Genomic DNA, 21,618 nt, shown 5'->3' on the forward strand with positions numbered 1-21,618 from the left:
CGAGTCTATAATAACACCTACCCTGAATAAGTGTGAGGTATTGTTTCAGCGTGTTTATTACACCTTGTAAATGTTCTAAAAGTGAACCGGCAGAAGTCCATCACAGTAACCTAGAGGCTCTCTTTGATGTTTCCGACCCCGGCACCTCTCTCATTCACCTAGGCACAAATACACTTCAAACTCTCCTTGTTGGCTCTTTCTTCTAGCCATCGCCCTGGTCTAAGCCACCATCCTCCCTTCCACTACATGGCCCCTTCACTAGCCCCCAGGATTCCATCACTGTCTCTGCCTGTCATCCTCCCAGGACAGACATGCCAATCTGATAAGGTAATGTCCCCCTGTTTCAAGAGAAAGGCTACATTGTGAGTCCAAAACCGTATCCTCCGGGCCCCTCATCTTCTCCTCGGCCGGTTCACCCTCTCTCCCCTCTGACTCTGCACTCAAGCGATTCTGAACTTTATTCTGAACATTTTTTTCTTCGATTCTAGGTCTTAACACAAAAGTGTATGATCTCTGCCCGGAGCACTGCCTTCCATCCTCAATACACCATTACTCATCCATCTTGTATACTGTCGCTTAGATCCCGTTTCCTTAGACCTAACATTGTGCTTCGAAAAACTAGGTTCTTTCCCGGTAGGAATGCTTGTTAGCCCCGCTGTGAGTTTTAAACCCACCTCCACCAGTTAACACATGGCTCCGGGAATAATAAACGCTTCTTTGCTCTAGCCACTTTGAAACATTGTGGGTGCCCAAAAAATATTTTCTAATAAATGATCACAATCGAATAGACGAATAAATAAACCCTTGAGCGTCCCTTGAAGCGGGCTTTGCCGGGGTGGGTAATTCCCACGCCCCACATTTCTTTCCTTACTCGCTAAGGCCTGTGCTGGGTCTGGATGTGCTTGGAAGAAAAAAAAAAAAGCCTCTTAACAGAATCCCATGGGTCTGCTAACCACAGGGGGGCGCCCCCAGCTCGTTCTATCTGGTTATCACCGTCTAGGACTGGAGCTGGTTACTAATCGCCAATAGGAGAGAGGGGCGGGGTTACCTGACTGATTGACAGTGTGGCTCCGCCCAGTCTAATTCATCTTTTCAATGGCTCCTCCTGCTGCAAGCCCCAGGACGCCGAGGGTGGGCTCGGTGGAAGAGTGGCCAACTGAACTCCAGCAGAGTGCTCTCGCAGCAGAACCAGCTGGCTGGGCGGTCTGTGAGTGGGCGGCCGGTCTCTGGGGGCGTGGCCTGAGTGTTGACGGGCAGGCAGGTAGCCCTGCCCCTCTCGCCCAGAGCGGCCGCTCCACCGCGAGGACCAGCAGAAGTGAGTACGTGAGCGGCGCAGCCAGATACCGGCTCCTACCCCGGACGGCGAGCGCACAAGGATCCCGGGATCTGAGCTCGGCCTCAGTGGACTGTGCCCCGAGAACCTGCGACCACCTGCACCCTCCGCTTCCCGAGTCATCGGGCATCAAGCCACCCAGCGCCCCGGATCCTCCTGGACCGGTCCGTCCAGATTCCCGCGGGAACGACCTGCCGGCATCTACCCGGAGTACCGGGTTGGGCGACACCTCGGTTACAGAGCAGCCCGTCTGCTTTGCTCCCCCTCCCTGACGGGATCTCTTGGACTGTGCGCGAGCCTTCTTCCTCGGGCATCCCCAGCCCCGCCGGCGCGGCCCGGCTCGGCCCCCCCACCGAGCGCCCCGGGCTATGGCCGGAGCCCGCCCGCCGCCGGGGCTTCTGCCGCTGCTCGCTCCGCTGCTGCTGCCGCTGCTGCTTCCCGCCGGCTGCTGGGCGCTGGAAGGTGAGCGGCGTCGGGGTCCCGCGCGCTACCGGGGAGCCCCGCAGTGTGGGGTCGTGGGCTGAGCACACGTCCAAGGAGACTCTAGGCTCGAGCCGACTCCGCAGCCCTCTTTGGGGAAATTGCTAGCATCAGGACTCAGCACCGACTCCCGAAAGCAGCAGTTCGGCCGTGGGTTGTTTTTTGGGCATTTTTTTTTTCTTTCCATTTGGTAGGAATAGCCTACAGTCAAAGCAGAGAAACGAGACCCTCGGGGTTTCGCACCTCTGGAAGGCGAGGAAATGTGGGCGACTCAGCATCAAGGCGGGGGCTGCGGGACTGGGCGCTTGGGCGGGTGAAGCGGAGCTCCTCGGGCTGGGGGCTGCACTGGTTGGGAACCCGTTGTAGTTAACAGTAAGCGTGATTGTGTGCACCCCGCTTTGTCAGGGGATGGCTGCGGGGGTGGAGAGGCAGGGGGGCCTGTCATTGTTTATGGTTTCTCAAGTGCCAGCAACACAAGAGGTGTGCGTGTCTGTTGTAAACCTTCTCGGACCCACCCCACCCCCACCTCCAGCAGGACCTTCGGAGGGCTTAGTTTCCATTGAACCCTCACCAACAGGGATTTGGCCGGGGAGCACCTGAGCCGAGTGGCTACTAGTCATCAGCGGCGGGAAAAGGTCAGCCTTGTCTGTGGGCTCTGTGAAACCTACTAAGACTGCTACTGGGAAGAAATTGAACTTGGACAAACAGCCCGAGTGTGGCTGGCCCAGACAAGAGAGCTCACACTTACGCCACTTGACGTGAACCCACAGGGAACACAGGCACCGGTCACTAACACAGTCTAGAGGCACATACAGTCCCCTGGTGTTACAAAAATTGTAAACCTATTAAGTCAGGGGTGAAACCCTTTCTCAATGTTGAGGGAGGGCAGCAAAGAATTTGAGGGAAAATTGCAATGAAGGCAGTACTTAATTTTTGGTGTATTGGTGAGATGCAGACACTTTTTTAGTTGAGGAACAAAATACGATCCCTATGCAGTTGGTTTCCTTTCCATAAATTCACAGTGTAAACTTAAAGGTTAGGAAGAAAAAACAAAAATCTCTGAAACAGTTCAGAGAGGCTTCTGGCCTTTGGAATTTTGGTGCCACTGTGCTAAGGGATTTATTCACATGGGTGGACACATGCAAATTTAGACAGACACACAGAGGTTGCACCCACACTTACACACACTCACCCACATGTGTGTGATAGGATCTCAGGCGTGAGAAACCAGCATAGGGCTTTGTTGTTGATTGCTTGAAGGGTGTGAGCCAGGGAGCCTATTGAGTTCCCAGGTCTGGGACTATCTTAGCGCAGGAGAGGCAACATTGGCGCATGCACGCTGAAACATACACCTAAACTGTGTGTCACCTGTGTGTATCAGGTCCCGTGGCCCCTTTTGTGGGGTGCAGTAGGTAGTGGTAGGTGGTAGAGCCGAGAATGGAGTGGTGGTGGAGGTGTGTGGTTTCGGAGAGATGAGCTAAGGGTACCTGAGGGGGATCTTCCCTTCCTCCTTTCCATCCCTCACGATCCTCAGACCCTTTGAGGCAGCCTCTAGCTAGTAGCGACTGGCCAAGGAGCTGATGGTGACTGAGAGGCCCTTGTGATCAACTATGAATGGGAGTCAGAACTAGTGCCAAAACGAGGGAGGCTAGGCCAGTGAGGATGTCTCTGGAAAATAGCGGGGCCTACAAATGTGGATTTTATCATTGCCTTCCTTAAAGATGGTAGGTCTAAGGACCTACCATCTTTCCACTCTGCTCTGACATGGAAATAGTATGGATTGAATTGTTACTATGTGTAAAGGACTTAGCACAGTTGTTGCTATCCAAGGATTAGCTGTTGTTGTTACCATTATCACCCTAGAGTCTGCTCTTTGGGGAGCAATAAGAAGTGTCCTTATCCTGCTGGAGGGGCTGAACGGAAGGAGGAGAGGGTGGACTGGAAAGTTGGGGTTTATCTCCCTGCTGCTCCAAAGAGGAAAGAGATAGAGAGCAGGGCCCTGCCAAAATCCCAGCTGTCTTTCTGGGAGTCTGTGATGGGAGACTTCAGGTCTTGGAGACTGTATCCCAAGAGCATGGCGCTTTGGTTCCTTAGTATTGATGGTCTGTCACCAACTCACACACTTTTCAAGTGGTTTGCCCTGTATTTTGGCTCTCTTCAACAGTCTCATTGTAGATAGACTTGGAGTCCCTGAGCTGTGTGTACCCACAAGCTGCCTGACACTGGTTCCTGTTCATTCTCTTCTCAGTTTCCCATTTAGTTGGGATCGGGACTCATCTTCCTTAAAGGACATTTCTCTAGGTTCCACTAACCCAGATCAGTTGGAAAGAGGTGTTCAGTGGAGAGGCCCGGGATGAGGAACAGTGTCTGAGCCACAGATCCTATGCATTTGAGAAAGGATAGTCAAGTCCCAGTAGAGAAGAGACTTTTCTGTGAAAGGAGAGTTCCCAGTTTGTAGAAGGTGGAGTGGGGACATCTCACTTAGCCGGACTAGTTAAGTCCGGCCCTGGGGTAGAGGCCCTGGGGTAGAAGCGGCAAGCCTCTGTCCTCTGAGGTCGTTGGTGTGACCCTAAGAATCTGGGAAGTGCCAAGAGACAGCCCAGGATGGTCTTAGATTACTTATGCTTATTGCTTCTTTCTCTTGTCTGCTGTTCCTCCCCACCGGTCTTGTTTGTCACCAGCCAGAACTTCAGATCTAAGGAGGGACAGCGGCAGAACCAATTTGTTTCTCACTGCCCTCCTCTTAGCCACCACTGCCACTTTGGCCCAAGCAGCTGAGAGCTAAAGCCTAGGTTGTTGTGGGCAAGGCCTCCGCCACTAGCCTTCCACTAATTAAACAGCAGAAGAGGCTGAATCACCAGGCCTGCATAGTTTGAAAATTGTAGACCTGCCTGTTGTGCTGAGTCAAACTGGTTTGTCGGGCTTGGGTGGGGGTAGGGGGGGGTGGCAGCTGGGTACCTGATGGGGTGGGAGTGGCCCCTTGGCCCAAGGGCTATCCTTAGGCTAAGTCTCCCATGGCCTCTGCTTCAACTCCCGGTTGGGCCACTGGGACCGGCATCCTGGGGAGGAATGGAGGCCTTGTGCCAGGCCCAGATGTCCATGGTCCAGGCTGGCTGGCAGAGACAGCCCAGGGTGGAAACACTGAGGCTTTGGGCTCCCTGCCCCATGCTTCTCCTTCTCTCTTCTCCTTCTCAGGTTTATTTAATTACAAATCCCCATGATCTGAGAGAAAGAATGAAAAACAAAATGTGTTCTCTGTTCAGAGATGCTCCCCTCCCACCATCCCTGATGTGGAGACCAAGGGACCATAGCTAAGGATGGGAGAGTGACCCGGAGGAAGTTAGGCACTCAAAGCAAAAAAGCTGAAACAGTAACAGAAAGAAAAACAACAACACTACACCTACCTGAGTGTATGCACCTAGACACACACACACAAGGTCAGGATTCCCACAAACCCTTTCCCTCTCACGCCTTCCCAGATGGTACAAGCATGAACATAAACTGACCCATGACTGGAATAAGAAACTAGGAACCTGATCCCCTGTTTAGGTGCAAGGTAGGAACTCTATGGGGGTAAGAACAGCGGGGGGGGGGGGGGGGGGGGGGGGGGGCGGGTAGTTTTCTCCAACTTGTGAAGACTTCAGGGCACTCCTTTCTGACCAGTCCCTGTTCTCTGTCCCTGCCCTTCTGTGATACTCCCCCCCCATCACCCCCCAGCTTCCCTAACCGTGAAATATGACTTTTCCCTGCCACTTCACTTCAGAATTCTTGGCCTGCATTTAAGTCAAAGGCTTCTTGGGTCTGATCTGTCTCCCTTCTTGTTTGTTGTTTCCTGGGCCAAGGTGACACTTTTGCTCCAGGGTTTACTCTGGAGGACTTGGAACCTGGAGGTGCTGTGGAGTCTGGCATCTCAGTAAAATTGAGTGGGCCTGGCCCTTCACCAGGGCGGCCAGCAAGGATCTCAGGCTGTGCTCTTGCACAAGTGTAGTCAAAGGAGACCCTCAGAGGCAGACCAGGTTTTCCACAGTGTCCCCATCATGCCAGCTCTCCAAACTTAAGCGCCAGCTCCTGAGCCAAACTGCTGAATGATGCTTCCCTCCCCAAGGCTTAGGAGTCCACACACTACCATTTTGCTGCCAGGGAAGTGGCTTGCTGCTTAGGCAGGGGCTATACCTGAGGAGGCCGCACCCAGCCACACCCAGAATCATCTCAATGCCCCTGCCCCACCCCCAGCCTTGTGACCTGACTGACTGCTCCTGCTTTAGCTAGGACAACAGGAAGTAGATCTGGGGTTGCCCTGCCTCTTTGAGAGGTAGGGTAAGAGTTAGCACCTTCCTTCCCCCAACTTTTCCATAGGTCTACCTCAAAGAAAAGCATGCTTGCTGTGAGTGTCTGCTGCTTGTAGAACCTCCAAGTCGTTACACTAACTTTAATGATTGATGCTTTTTCTCCCCTGAAACAAAAGTTTCTCTGTGTAACCCTGACTGTCTCAGAACTCTCTCTATAGACTTTATTGGCCTCAAACTCATAGGGATCGTCCTACCTCTGCCTCCCAGGATTAATGTGTGCCACAAACTGCCCCGTTGATGGTTGATTCTTAGATTGAGTTTCCGTGCCCCTTCGTGGTGCTGTGGTGTTTGCCGTGTGATGTGCAGGGAAACTAGTACTTGTGTTTGTAGTTTCTGTGCAGGATGGTGTGCCTTGTAGCTGTGCAATGGGGCGTGTGAGGGGAGGATGTGCTGTTGGATTGGGCGTGCCTGTCCCTAGAAAGGCTGTGTGGCCGAGAGTGGGCCTGCCTTAGGGCACGCTGGATCTGTGTGTAGGAAAGATTCTCTGTGAATGTCTAAGGAGACTAATCTGTTTGTGCCACATGCATCTGTCAGAAGAGCTGTGTGGGGGCCGTGTACGTGTTTGTGGGTGGTTCCGAGTGGATTTGTCCACCAGATGTGTTGACTTTCCCTTCTTTGGTCCCAGTAGTGGGAAACAACTTCAGCCACAGAGCACTGGGTACTGCCTGTGCAAGTGTTGTGTTTGTGCATAGGTGAGAGCCACACAGTTGCTGCCACAGCTACTTGCTTTGGCTGTGGCCCGGTGGACAACCGAAAGGGTGCTTTGTCACAGCCCCAGTTCCAGATCACCAGCATGGTGATAGCTTCCCATTGACTCTTAAGAACAATACAAGTCCTGTGTCTAGGGGGTGGCCGTCCTTATCTCCCTCCACAGCCACCTGGTTAAGGGGTTGGCGTGGAAGCAGCAGCTAGGAGTATTTGGAGGTTGCTCACGTTGCTCTTTTGTTCTTAGTACGTGTCTTCACAGCAGAGAAAAGATCTCCCTTCTGGTACCGTGGGTAGAGATGGGTGCTATACCCAGTCAGTCCTTCTGAGACCAGGCCACTGATAATTCAGTCTGCCCTAGATCTCCCTCCCGTGCTTGGGCAGACTGCAAGGAGCAGACCCCTCCTCTCCCAAGAGAAGAGGGGAAACCAAAGCGGCCCGCCTCCTCCCCACCCTGGTGACCGGAGCCCGAGCCCCTCCTCAGGCACACAGGCCTGGAAACCCAAGTCCTCTCCTCATTAATGGGAAAAATGTGCCGAGATTGAGCGATGGCCAAAGGCTGATCCCCTCCCTCCCTCTCCAGAAATTAAACAGAAATGAAGAGCCTCCCTCTCTCCCTCCTCCTGCGCCCGCCTCCAGCCCTCCCCTCTCTCCTCCCCCTCCCCTCCTCCCGGAGCCTGCTCAGGGCTTGTTTTAAACTGTGGAGGAATCTGGCTGGAGGGGGGAGGGGGCTGAATATTTGGGTTTAAACAGTTCCAGATGGGTTTGGCACAGGCTGAGCAGAAGGAAGTGAGGGAAAGGGAGGAGGGAGGCAGCGCGCGGGAGCTGTGGGAGCCCTTGCCTGCTCCAGCGGGCGGGCAGCGGCAGGCGGCGGCGGGCAGACAAGCAGGCGGACTGGCCGGCTGGTTGGCTGGGGGAGGGTGTGCGCTTGGCTCAGCGCGGAGCGGCTGCTCCCTGGGACAGGAGTATTACAGGCTGCCGGCTGGGGAAGAGGCCACTTGGCAATCTCCTTCTCTGTCGATGTCTCTTTGGGCCTCCTTGTCTCTTCATCTTACTGTCTGTTGTAGTCCGCTGCCCAGCATCCCGCTGTCTGGTCCCAGTCTGCCAGAGTCGTTCAACTTGGACCATCTTCTGGTCCAGCTAAGGCCCTGCTTTCTGTGCTATCTCTAGGTCCCTGCTTCTGATCATCTCTGCTTTCCTGAAGGACCACCTTCAGGACAAATATGTGTCTGTAGGTCTGTCTGCCAGAGGAGGCCGGGACAGCTTGCCATTAAGACAGCTTAGTAAGGGCCACCAGCTGCTGTAGTTATAGAGCCTGGCTCCTTGTAGCGAGTGCCTGCTTAAACTGTGCCCCTGTGTCACCCACTTGGGTCCACTCATCTCTGCCCTGTCCCCCCACTGGGCTCTCTGATGTCTTCTGCAGGAACATGTGGAGTTCATACCTTCTAGAGACCCTCAGCTGTCCCATCAAGGATGCGACAGCCTCTAGACGTTCTGGGGTGTCTCTGCCTGTTAAAGTCCAAAGTTGAGGCTTCCTTGGGTCTCAGGCTACAGGAAAGAAGGGGGTGTGGAGGGGATTGTCCCTTCCCTTCCTGGTGTCATGCTAGGTCTGATCTTGGGTTTTTGCTGTCTTCAGTTGTCTAGCCAAAGCTCAGAAACCGATTCTAGGGGTGCAAGTTTATGTCTAGAACATTACAGGTATCTCTTCTCGGCCTTTTGGCTAAGATCAAGTGTAGAACATTACAGGTGCCCCTCCCATGGCTGAGCAAGCCGAGCTGACAAGGAACTGGAGCTCAAAACAGAGAGGGGCAGTTGTCCCTTGATTCACAGAGGAAAGTGACTCACCTGTCTTGGAGATACAAGAAACACTTCCTGGAGGGAGAAGTTTGGTGGGACACACAGCCAGTTTCCAGTTTTCTGGGCTTTACTGGGGGGGGGGGCGTTGGTTTTCGTTTTTGAGACAGAATTTCGCCATGTATTCCCACACTAAGCTGAAACTCCTCGCCCTCCAAGCACCAGTCTCTCAGGTGCTAGGATTACAGGCATCTCTTGCCTCCATGCCTGGCTCTCTCCTTTAAAGGGGTTTGTTACTGAATCAGCTGGACCCAGACGTGCACTGCCTTCAGCCCCTTGCTCTATGTCCTAACAGTTTTGTTAATTAGACCAGCTCTGTGTGGGCATCCCGCTTCTGTAGAGGATTGTGAGCAGTGCCTTCTCCAGGGATTTCACGAAGCTTTGAATTAAGTTCTAGGCATCGGTGGTCCTTTTACCTCAAAGAGCATCCTTGCTTCAACCCCCACAGGTGGCTGAGTAGGAGGCTGGGAGCAGGCCCTGGCCTGCCACTGCTCTTCCCCAGGGCAGTGTGTGAGGCTGGGCCTTTGTGCTGGGAATGGAGTCAGGGGAGGCCCACACTGCTGGGTCTGAAGCCCACAGCCCTTTGTTCCAGGATAAAGGCCCTGCTGGCCCCTTTGTGTGAAGATTAGTAGAGCCTGAGGTGTGTGAACCAGCCTTTGCTCCAGCCTCAGTTAACCCAAGCCTAGGGTCAAAGGTGGACATCTACCCCTACCAAGCCAGTCACACATCTTTGGAGTTGTGACACCTCTGGGGATGACTTCAGGGTCAGGAAAGGGGAGGCATCTTTGGAGACTTGGGAGAGGAGAGGCTGTCCCAGACGGAAACTTGTTTCTTACATCCCTGACTTTCCTGGGTCACTTCTCCCTCATTCTGAGGTTAGCCCCTGATCTTTCCTTCTATTGCTTCCCCCAGAGACTCTCATGGACACGAAATGGGTGACGTCTGAGCTGGCATGGACATCTCATCCAGAGAGTGGGGTAAGACTTGCCCATCATCTATACTGAATTTTGGTTGCTGTTAAGCCTTCTCCCTCCAAGGCCTGGACCTGGGCTGCCTCTGTCCTTCAGCTCCTGTGGCATTCTCATATCTTAGTCCGATCCTCCTAGGGTGTGAATGTTTGTGTCTCTCATTCTTCTGTCTGCTGGTCCATATTTGTCCTATTGCCCTCACCAAGCAGCCCTTCCAAGTCTATCCAGACCATCCTACTCCCGCCTGGATCCCTGGAAGGAGTGATGCCTCAGGACCCAGGAAGAGAAGCCAGAGCATGGTGGCTCCTGCTTTTAATAGAAGCTCTTGGGAGGCAGAAGCAGACACATCTTTGTGAATTCTAGGACAGCCCAGTCTACATAGTTCCAGGACAGCCAGGGCTACATAGTGAGAGAACCTGTCTTTAAAAATAAATATAAAGTAAATAAACGAACAAACCTTTAAAAGAGAGCCAGGAGGCCTAGGCCCCAGATCTCTAATATATTGTGTGCCTTTGAGCAGGGCAATTGACTTTTCTGGGCCTCTATTTCTTGACTATTAAATTCCTACCATTCTACTCTCTCTCAGCTGTTGGAATTGACTTCCTCTGGTGGCCTCATGACTGGGCTGAGGAGGTATCATACCCCTGGGCCCTGGGGTATGATGGCACTGTTGACTCTGCAGTCATCAGGTCAACTGGGTTTTAGCTGCTCTGACTCTTCTCTGAGCCTTGGATTTTTTGTGGAATTTTTGTGACGATGAAATGTGTTGGTAGTGTTGACAGCCAGCTCTCACCAAATGTTCTCTTTTGGTAGGGCAAGGCTAACCAAGTTGCACTGTTTGGTTCCCCAAACCCTCATATAATTCCAGTCAGTCCCACTTTACAGGTGGTATAACTGAGGCCCCAAGATAACACATAGGACTAACAGCAGGCTTCCCAAGGTCTTGGCCCTGTTCCAGGTGCCTTCTTAATTTAGTTCTCTATTCCTGAGGTATGCTAGTTATCTCTTGGTTTCAGACCAAGAAACTGAGGCACAGAGAGGTTATATAACATAGGCACTCAGAAAGTGTATGTGCCTCACTCGCACATACACACTCAGCCCCTCACCACAGAAGCACCTCTGTGAAGTAAATAGAGCAGCTCCAGACACGAGGTAAATGGCTCATTCTCTTTTTCTACTTGCTCCACACTCAGTGGGAAGAAGTAAGCGGCTACGATGAAGCCATGAATCCTATCCGCACGTATCAGGTGTGTAATGTGCGTGAGTCGAGCCAGAACAACTGGCTGCGCACGGGTTTCATCTGGCGACGGGAAGTCCAGCGCGTCTACGTGGAGCTGAAGTTCACCGTAAGAGACTGCAACAGCATCCCCAACATCCCTGGCTCCTGCAAGGAAACCTTCAACCTTTTTTATTATGAGGCTGATAGCGATGTGGCCTCAGCCTCTTCTCCCTTCTGGATGGAGAACCCCTACGTGAAAGTGGACACCATTGCGCCAGATGAGAGCTTCTCGCGGCTCGATGCCGGGCGCGTCAACACCAAGGTGCGCAGCTTCGGGCCGCTTTCCAAGGCTGGCTTCTACTTGGCCTTCCAGGACCAAGGTGCCTGCATGTCACTCATCTCAGTGCGTGCCTTCTACAAGAAGTGTGCATCCACCACTGCAGGCTTCGCACTCTTCCCCGAGACCCTCACGGGGGCTGAGCCCACTTCGCTGGTCATTGCCCCCGGCACCTGCATCGCTAACGCTGTGGAGGTCTCTGTACCACTCAAGCTCTACTGCAATGGCGACGGGGAGTGGATGGTGCCCGTCGGTGCCTGCACCTGCGCTACTGGCCATGAGCCAGCCGCCAAGGAGTCCCAGTGCCGTGGTAAGTGGGGCCTGAGGAAGGGGGGTGGGGGGAGGAAGCCTGACAGCAGCCAGACTTCATATCTAACTAGATATAGTCTCGGATGTGGATTGGAGGGCGGGAAAGGGAGAGCAGCTGCTGTAAAATAGAGAACGCCTTACAAAGAGGGACATGGGAGAGAAAAGGAGACTCACTCGGGGAAAGAAGAGGACACTGAAGCTGAGGACATACTCAGTGGTGGGGTGCTAGCCTCCCATGCACCAGATTCTCCTTGTAGTCCCCAGCACCAGAGAAGGGGTAGTGAGGGAGAGGAGGAGCAAGAGAGACAGGAACTTTAAATTAAAAGAGTGGAAAACTGTGCGTGCTTGATTAGTGAGCAGTGCGAACCTGGACAGACTTTTGAGGCTTGGTCCTGTATACTTCGCCTTGGACGTTCTAGAGGGGCTCTTGAGAGCTGAGGGGATGATGCTGTGGGCGTCTTTTTGCCTTAAGGTATCTTGAGAGGCAGTGTGTCTGGTACAGTAGTTAGAGGCCAAAAGTCCCTCTAGTCCTGAGTCCTCCAGTTACGACTTCCGTGAGCCTGTGCACGTAACTTAATGGCGCTATCCTTGGCTCCCTATGTAAAATGGGCAGTGGTAGAGACGTTTCCGAAGAGTGTATGGGTGTAAGTAACCGATGCCCTGCCCTAAGATCTCATGTCATCGTCTAATGGGATCCCCTGGTCCCAGGAGTGTGGAGACACAAGGAGAGCAGGGATTGTTCAAGTCCTATTCACTAGGCAGCCCAGAGACTTGCTGAGTCTCATAAGACCTCATGATATACTGACTTCCCAGCTAGCTGTAAAATCCTCTCGATGGTGTGTTCTCTTTTAAGCCTCACCACTACCTTGTAGAGTGATTGCTAGTTTTATCCCTATTTTGCCAACAAGAACGTTGAGTCTTAAGGAGATTCTGTACTGCAGTCCTCTCAGCTAGGGGAACTGTCATTAATTCCTCACCCAAGGCTGAAGTAGGGCAAGGTGTGAGGGTCTTGTCTCTTCTATCTGCCCATTTCTCCATGGGACTTGTGACTATACCTCCCAGAGTGAAAAATGGCTCTTATCATAGCCCTCTGTGTGGGGGGCTGGACCATCAACCTGGCCTGCCTCATGAGGCCCAGTATTGGGTTGCCTCACTGGCCTCTCTGCTTCTCTTTAAGAACCTGCTGGAAACTTCCTCTTCCCAAGTGTGGAGAGCGGGTGGGGGTGATGAGCCTGACAGCCCGAAGAAGGACTAACACTCTGCAGGTCCCTGGCAGGAAGTGCAGGCTGGTTCCCATAGCAACCAGGCTGGCCTGGCCTCTGCCCCCTCCCCCACTGGTTCAAAGATCTAGGATGGAATATCACCTTCATGAGGGGAGATTAAACTCTAAAGAAGGGCACAGCCCCAGCTACGGGCATCGCAAAGCTCGGTGACCCTCTCCAGAGGTCACCACATGGGTAGACTGACAAGTCTCTTTAGTGTGTCCAGGACATTCTCCAATTATGCCCATTATCCTGTTAATCCTAGTGTCCCCTTTCACTCCTTAAATATTCTGATTTTGAATAATAAATATTATGGCCACCCTACACATGAGGAATGTGCAGAGCTCATGCCACAGGGGCTGAATATGGTTGGCAGAAGAGATGAGAAGGGTGTCCTGGCACTCGGCTCTGGCCTCATTTGGGACGGGTCCCCTGGGAGGCTTTGAGGCCTTTGAACTCCAGGTGACCCCAGCCTTCTTGCTGTTTTCTTACCCCCTCTTTTCTCTTTTTCTCACCCCTGTCCTGCTCCTTGGTGGGTGGGGTAGAGGTTTGCCGGGAGCGGAGCGCTCTGCCAAGAAGCCCTTAGCCTGGCTAGGGCAGCATCCTTGAGGTTCTCAAGAATCACTCTCCCAGAGCATTAGGGAAGGCTGGGGCCTCTCAGCAGAGTACAGGGTGCTGAAGCTCACTAGTGCTCTCTTCCCATCCCCTCCTCTTCCTCTTCCCTCTGCCCTGCCTCTACAAGCCCAGACTGTCCAGGTAATGGGCACTGGGGTGAGGGGGGAGTGAAGAGGAATCTGCTGACACGGATTTCTGTGGGGCAAAAGAGCCCTTTGTAGCTGGAGTTGGGCAATACCAGCATTGCCCCCATGGTCTGGGAGTTGGAGGGGCTAAGACATAGGCTGGAAAGGGCCAGGTTCTCTCAGAAGAGGGAGATAAATATGTGTCATCCTCTTTCCTCTTGCAGCCTGTCCTCCTGGGAGTTACAAAGCAAAGCAAGGAGAAGGGCCCTGCCTCCCCTGTCCCCCCAATAGCCGCACCACCTCGCCGGCTGCCAGCATCTGCACCTGCCATAATAACTTCTACCGTGCAGACTCAGACTCGGCAGACAGCGCCTGCACCAGTACGTGAGCTCCTACGCTCTGCTTCGGCAGGCCTTTCTTTCCTAGAGAGCCTATGTCAGGGAGATAACCCCTTCTAGATGAGGAAACTGGAGCTCAGTGGAGTTAGATGACATGCTGACGTTGTCACCCGAGGAGGTGATCGCCCTTGAACTAGAAGCCAGCTCAGCTGGCTTGTTCATCTGCCTGCATTCTACCAAGTTCTCTCTAGCTGCTAGCAGGCCTCGGGAGCTGGCTAGGACCTCCCCAGCCCATTGATCCTTTGTCTGCTGCACACTCGGCCCAGCTCTAGCCACAACCTAAGGGTGTGCTGTCTTCCTGTCCTCACCTCTGGTGTGCCAGGTGCAGGGAATGTAAAAGAAAGTGAGATGTTGTCATTAAGGAGCTTAGCACCAAATTGCAAAAACAGGTAATGACCATGTAATATGCTAAGTGCGAGCAATGATGTTATGAGGTATGGAGGATGGAGAAGACAATCAAGGATAGGCTTCTAGGAGGAGGTAACATTGCACTGAGCCTTGATGGGTGAACAGGAGTCGTGTTGCCCCAATGAGCAAGTGCAGAAAGATTATTGACAACGTTGGGATAAGTGTCCAAGGCAGAGCAGGCAGAAGGATGCTTCTGGGCCCCCAACTCATCTCTCCTTTCTGCTCCCAAAGCGGTGCCATCTCCACCCCGGGGTGTGATCTCCAGTGTGAATGAGACCTCGCTGATCCTTGAATGGAGTGAGCCCCGGGACCTTGGCGGACGAGATGACCTCCTTTATAATGTTATCTGCAAGAAATGCCGTGGGAGCCCTGGGGCTGGGGGTCCAGCAACCTGTTCACGCTGCGATGACAACGTAGAGTTTGTGCCTCGGCAGCTGGGCCTGACAGAGCGCCGGGTCCACATTAGCCACCTATTGGCCCACACACGCTACACCTTTGAGGTGCAGGCTGTCAATGGTGTCTCAGGCAAAAGCCCTTTGCCACCCCGCTATGCAGCTGTGAATATCACCACCAACCAGGCTGGTGAGAAGGGGACCAGAGAGGGGGATCTGGGTCATCTTGCCCTGGATACAGAGGGCTCCTGTGGGTACTGAACTTGAGGAAGGTATGCCTGGGTCCAGGAGTCCTTAGTGGGCCTCTTCTCTTCTCCAGCCCCATCAGAAGTGCCTACACTCCACCTGCACAGCAGCTCGGGGAGCAGCCTGACCCTGTCCTGGGCACCCCCAGAGCGGCCTAATGGAGTCATCTTGGACTATGAGATGAAGTACTTTGAGAAGGTCAGGATCTCCAAGGGCAGGAGGAGGCTGGGGGCTGCACAGAGACAAGACTACACCCAGATAGCATTAAACGCCTTTGGGATTAGAGCTTCAGCACAGGGCAAGCCTGGTGATGGGTGGGGGTCAGTGGGTCTAGACTCACCCAAAGATGCCTCCATTCTCATGGCATTGCAGAGTAAAGGCATCGCCTCCACTGTAACCAGCCAGAAGAACTCCGTACAACTGGACGGGCTGCAGCCTGATGCCCGCTACGTAGTTCAGGTCCGGGCTCGCACAGTAGCGGGTTATGGACAGTATAGCCGCCCAGCTGAGTTTGAGACCACAAGTGAAAGAGGTACACCCCATCCCACTGCATGCCAGTCCCTGCCCTGGCTCAGCTTTCAGATTCCTTCACTCACTGCTCATCCTTGACCATCCAGGCTCAGGTGCCCAGCAGCTTCAAGAGCAGCTTCCCCTGATTGTGGGATCCACTGTAGCCGGGTTTGTCTTCATGGTGGTCGTCGTGGTCATCGCTCTTGTCTGCCTCAGGTACCGTGGCTGCCCCCACAAACAGACTCAAGCTCCCCTGCAACACTTGTAAACCAGCATGTCCCTTCACAGCCACAGCTATCCCGGGCCCAGACTTTCCTTGTCAGAGAAGGCCTATTCCAACCCACCCCGTCTTCTGTACCATTTCCCTACTCCTAAGGACTTCAACCCCTACCCAGAGATTCAGGAATGACTCTGACCACCAGCCATGGGTTCCCATCCTTGGCTTTTCTCTGGACTCCAGGGTCCCATGAACAGCGGGAGCTATAGTACTTTGCCTTAGGCCTCTTGTGCTCTGTCCCTGCAGGAAGCAGCGCCATGGCCCCGATGCAGAATACACAGAGAAGCTACAGCAATACAGTGAGTGTCTCCCTGTCCCCAGTGTCCAGCTCCTGCAGCCTTAGAGACAGTCTCCTCTCCAGCTTCCCTGTTCTCACTGGCTGCTTCTAGTACAACTTGTCCCCTGAGCTCTCCCTTGTTTGCTAGCTCCAGAGTCTTAAGATGTAACAAGATGTAACCCCTGTCCCAAAGACAGTAAGTCCTGTGGAAACAAAGTATCGCACACACAGGAAACAATTAGGTGTTAATTCCAATGGCAAAGGACACTAAGAGTTCAAAGAGGAAGGCTTCCTACAGGAAGTGGTAGAATGAACAGGGTTTAGGGCAGGGGAACATTCCTGGCTCAAGAAGCCTCTGGAAGGAAGTGATGGGTGTGGACTGCCCGGCTGTGTGCCCGGCTGTGGGGGTAGTGAGAAGATTGGTTTGACAGCCGTGAGAATGCCAGGCTGAGAAGTCTGGCCAGCCCTTTGGAGGGTCCTAAACAGCAGGCAGAGTTTGGACTTGACTCTACTGCTGGTAATTGGAAAGGCTCTCAGGTGAGGGGGAAGACAGTGGACATATTGTTCCAGGAACACGGGGCAGCTGGGTGAGAAAAGTGCAGAGGCAGAGAGCCCAATGAGGAGGCTATTGCAATAGTGTTGAAGGCCTGGACAAGGCTGGGCAGTGGGAAGGAGTAAAGGGAAGAATGAACTGGAAAGAGGCTTGAACATGATGAGAGACGAGGGAGAAAGACAGGAATCCTGAGCGTCTAGCTCATGTGGTTCCCCGGCATTCTCCTGGGGGAGGGGCAGATACCAGGGCACAGCACAGAAGATGGGGCACGCTCAGCAGAGAGGCTATCCAGAGTGCACCCAATCTGGCTGGTCCCTGCATATGAGCTCCTGCCTATGGCTTGAAGTCCACCTCTTGTATCCACCTTTATTTCCCTGTAGTTGCTCCCGGGATGAAAGTTTACATTGACCCCTTTACCTATGAGGATCCCAATGAGGCCGTCCGAGAGTTCGCCAAGGAGATCGATGTGTCCTGCGTCAAGATCGAGGAGGTGATTGGAGCTGGTGAGTAGTCAGCTGAGAGCAAGTGGTCCTGCAAGGCCGAGATGGGTGAAATGCTGGGAGGATCCCGGCAACGTCGTGTGACCTGTGTGTGCTGTGTTCTGCAGGGGAGTTTGGGGAAGTGTGCCGGGGTCGACTGAAACTGCCCGGCCGCCGGGAGGTGTTTGTGGCTATCAAGACGCTGAAGGTGGGATACACGGAGAGGCAGCGGCGGGACTTCCTAAGTGAGGCTTCCATTATGGGTCAGTTTGACCATCCCAATATAATCCGTCTAGAGGGTGTGGTCACCAAAAGTCGTCCAGTCATGATCCTCACTGAGTTCATGGAGAACTGTGCCCTGGACTCCTTTCTACGGGTAAGAACTAGCCCCATTCCTCCTCTTCCTCCAGAGAGCTAGATCAGGCCCCCATCACCAAGTCAGAGACCCTATTCATAGTCTACACATACTGAGTTTAGAAGTAGCCTGGTGCAGAAAAATAGCTGGGCCTTCAGTACCAACTCTGCTCTTACTGTCTGTGTGGTCTAAGTCCAGCAAGATACTTACCTTTCCTAGTCTATCTACCTCAGTTATAAACTAGGGCTGGTAATACTAGATACTCACAAGAGCCACTGGGATGTTGGAGACAAGATTCATAACACATAGTAGGACAAAGCATGATCTCAGAGGGCTTGGAGAGAATAGGTAAGCCAGCCATGGGCCTCTGGGGAGGCAGCAGGCCCCACTGAGCCTACCTACCTCTTGCCTCCAGCTCAATGACGGACAGTTCACGGTCATCCAGCTTGTGGGCATGTTACGAGGCATTGCTGCCGGCATGAAGTACTTGTCTGAGATGAACTACGTGCACCGTGACCTTGCTGCCCGAAACATCCTTGTCAACAGCAACTTGGTCTGCAAAGTCTCTGACTTTGGCCTCTCCCGCTTCCTGGAGGATGACCCCTCAGACCCCACCTACACCAGCTCCCTGGTACAGGAAGCCTCTGAGAGGGATTTGTGGGAGGGGAGGGCCGGCCAAGCTGAGGGATCAGGGCTCAGGGTCATCGTTGAGTCACATGGTGAAGGGTATATTGTCCTCTACCCCCAACAACCAGGGTGGGAAGATCCCTATCCGCTGGACCGCCCCGGAGGCCATAGCCTATCGGAAGTTTACGTCTGCCAGTGATGTCTGGAGCTACGGGATTGTCATGTGGGAGGTCATGAGCTACGGAGAGCGACCCTACTGGGATATGAGCAACCAGGATGTGAGTGGGGCTGAGGGAGAGTGTTTGGCTGGTGGGAGTTGGCGGGGTGTGGACTGGAACTCATTTCAGATTCCCTACCATTATCCAGGTCATCAATGCTGTAGAGCAAGACTATCGGTTACCACCCCCCATGGACTGCCCCACCGCGCTGCACCAGCTCATGCTGGATTGTTGGGTGCGGGACCGGAACCTCAGGCCCAAGTTCTCCCAAATCGTCAACACACTAGATAAACTTATCCGCAATGCTGCCAGCCTCAAGGTCACCGCCAGTGCCCCGTCTGGGTTAGTATCCTGGCTCCCAGAGGCTGGCAACCCTAACCCTACTCCCTAGCCCCATGGATGCACCAGGTCACTTTTTTTTTTTTCACAGCATGTCCCAGCCCCTCCTGGACCGCACAGTCCCAGATTATACGACCTTCACGACAGTGGGTGACTGGCTAGATGCCATCAAGATGGGGAGGTATAAAGAGAGCTTTGTCGGTGCTGGGTTTGCATCCTTTGACCTGGTGGCCCAGATGACTGCAGAGTAAGTGTACCCCTCAAGGTGCAGGCTCTGGGCAGGAACTCTGGCTGAGCCCAGCGTAGCGGGTAGAAGGGAAGGGACTGAGTACTGTTTTTTTCTGTCTAGAGATCTGCTAAGGATTGGGGTCACTTTGGCTGGGCACCAGAAGAAGATCCTCTGCAGTATCCAGGACATGCGGCTGCAGATGAACCAGACACTGCCTGTGCAGGTCTGACACTCAGCTCCAACAAGGGGGGGGGGTGCCCCCCCAGGACTGCACAAGGATTCTAACCAGCCAGCTGGACTTTTGGATGCCTGGCCTCTGGCTGTGGCCCAGAAGATGGAAGTTCGGGGGAGAACCCTAGCTGTGACTTCTCCAGGCCTGTGCTCCCTCCCAGGAAGTGTGCCCCAAACCTCTTCATATTGAAGATGGATTAGAAGAGGGGGTGATGTCCCCTCCCCAGATGCCTCGGGGCCCAGGCCTGCCTGCTCTCCAGTGGGGAATCTTCACAACTCAGATTTGGCTGTGCTTCAGTAATGGAGGTCCTGGTAGGGTCAGGTGGGGATAAGCCTGGGTTCTTCAGGCCCCAGCCCTGGCAGGGGTCTGACCCCACCAGGTAAGCAGAGAGTACTCCCTCCCCCAGGAAGTGGAGGAGGAGACTCCGGGGATGGGGAGATATGGTGCCCCATCCTGAAGCCAGCTGGTACCTCCAGTTTGCACAGGGACTTGTTGGGGGCTGAGGGCCCTGCCTACCCTTGGTGCTGTCATAAAAGGGCAGGCGGGAGCAGGCTGAGAAGCAGCCTGTGCCTCCCAGAGACTGACTCAGAGAGCCAGAGACGTGTGTGTGTGTGTGTGTGTGTGTGTGTGTGTGTGTGTGTGAAAGACGGGGGTGGGGGTATGTATGTGTGTGTTGTGCACATGCTTGCCTGCACAGAGAGCATGAGTGTGTACAAGCTTGGCCCTGTGCCCTGTAGTGGGGCCAGCTGGGCAGACAGCAAAATAAAGGCAATAAGATGACTCTCTTGCCCCTTTTCGTTCCTCCTCCCAAAGCAGGTTTCCTTGATTTCCTCATGTCAGTGAGGGAACTAGGGGGCTGCTAGACCTTCACAACTTCCTGGGGGTCAGTGGGAAACTACAGTGAGGCTATCCAGGCCTGATTTCTCCTGTAGTTCAGCCCCATTGCTTTGAGCATCTAATAGAGTTCTCAGAAGTTCCTTGTTTCTGTGGCTGGGGGACAGGCTCTGGAGTCTGCGTGGTGTTCTGTAGAGTCCGTGAGGGAGAGCTAGAGTGTTAATCAGTCCCCAGCATCTCAGGGTGGCTCCTCTTCACTAAGCAGAGTGCACCCAGTCTTGGAGCCAAAGCCAAATTTACATCCACATCTTATTTCAACTCAGTAACCCAGCCAGGAGAAGAGGGAGATGTTTAGTAAGTTGACCACAGTTCCCATCCAGCGCTAGAGGCAGAGGCTGGAAACCCCTGTCTATAGACAGCCTGCACACTGGAGAGGCTTGGGAGATACATATCAAGAGTCCAGAAGAGGTTAAAAGTCTCTGGAGTCAAAGGAAAACTTGTGCGTGTCAGGATATGGAAATGAGAAGGGACTTCCATGATCCTGGGTGATGGGATGGGCTGGAGGAAGTGAGTGTATGCACCCTGGGTCTGTTTTAACCAGTGGTGGCAGGGAGAGTGCAGGGGACAACATCCTCACAGGGAGAGATGCAGGTCCCTTTGGACCAACAAACAGAAGCGGGCAGGGTATAACAGATGCAGTCCTCCCAGGATAACCATAGGTGCTGCCTAGAATAGCTTTCTGAAATATCTGTGAATCCTAACTTAGAGTGCCCTTCACTGGGAGGGGCCAGGTAGGCCTAGTAACATGGGCATGTACAGGGGTTGTCAAGTGTGGCCACCTCAGTCTGGTGTTTTACAGCCTCCGAGTGGAGCAGGGCTTCCTGGAAATTTAGGTGGGAGCAGTGGACTGTAAGGGTTCAGCTAACATCTAAAGGCAAGCAGTCTGGGAACTGGAAAGTTGCTGGCTCCTCCTGGGTCCCTTCACCAACCCCTGACAGACAGGCTCTCAAGACTGCCTCTCTACCCCTTGCATTCGGTGCCCAGAGTCCTGCAGTAGATACTCACCGTGAGGGGGGTGCACCCACAACGTGGGTCCTCAGTAGCCCCCGTGCTCTAGGGAGGGGGTGGGCAGGAGCTCCCCAGTCATCTTCCAGTGCTGTCAGTGGTGTGGGCATAGGGGTACAGGAGAAGGGATGGGATGTGGGCATGGTTGCCATTCCCTTGCTGAGAGCTCACAGGTCCCAAGCCTGCTTCCTACCCTTGGGAGGGTGGCCCTCTGGATCAGTGAGAGGTCTGTGGCTCCTGACTCCTGGGTAATTTTTCCATTGTCCCACCCCACACAATGCTGACTGTGGAGATCCACTCAGAGCGAGGCCAGGATCTGCAGGGCGGACTGGAGCCTAAGGCCAGGGGTGCACAAGTGCTCTGCCGGCTCCGTCCAGCCCACTGAAGCCTGCATGATTTCTTTCTTCACGGGGGGGGGGGGGGGGGGGGGGGGGGGGGCGGGTATGGATGTCTTCCCCTGTCTTCCCACAGTCTCCTGCCACTGTCAGCCAGAGTACATGCACGTACTCTAAGCCCATTCCATTATCCACACACCACTTACATTACCCGTTTTCATGCCTCAGTCTGTCCACCCTAGCCCCCCTCTTAGCCTGGGTACCTGCAGGGTTTCCCAGGACTCAGAA

At 53.8% G+C, this 21,618-nt stretch overlaps 1 protein-coding gene across 2 annotated transcripts; it reads left to right on the forward strand.

The window, feature by feature from the left end:
- The first annotated feature begins 1,311 nt into the window (after positions 1–1,311).
- Positions 1,312–19,876, forward strand: Ephb3 (EPH receptor B3). 2 transcript variants are annotated; one of them, XM_021184478.2, is made up of 17 exons: positions 1,337–1,795; positions 9,634–9,698; positions 10,883–11,555; positions 13,781–13,936; positions 14,594–14,944; positions 15,074–15,198; positions 15,373–15,532; positions 15,618–15,726; positions 16,034–16,086; positions 16,998–17,120; positions 17,225–17,472; positions 17,867–18,082; positions 18,207–18,356; positions 18,445–18,638; positions 18,727–18,882; positions 18,985–19,087; positions 19,257–19,876. In XM_021184478.2, exons 1-17 carry the CDS (start codon positions 1,702–1,704, stop codon positions 19,425–19,427), a joined length of 3,147 nt encoding a protein of 1,048 aa, XP_021040137.1. In that variant the 5' UTR covers positions 1,337–1,701; the 3' UTR covers positions 19,428–19,876. The 2 variants fall into 2 exon arrangements, with proteins under 2 accessions (XP_021040138.1, XP_021040137.1); XM_021184479.1 differs by having other exon boundaries at positions 1,312–1,795; positions 18,985–19,876.
- The last annotated feature ends 1,742 nt before the right edge of the window (positions 19,877–21,618 follow it).

This window comes from Mus caroli, chromosome 16 (genome assembly GCF_900094665.2).
Source record: "Mus caroli chromosome 16, CAROLI_EIJ_v1.1, whole genome shotgun sequence".
NCBI classification, from domain to species: Eukaryota; Metazoa; Chordata; class Mammalia; order Rodentia; family Muridae; genus Mus; species Mus caroli.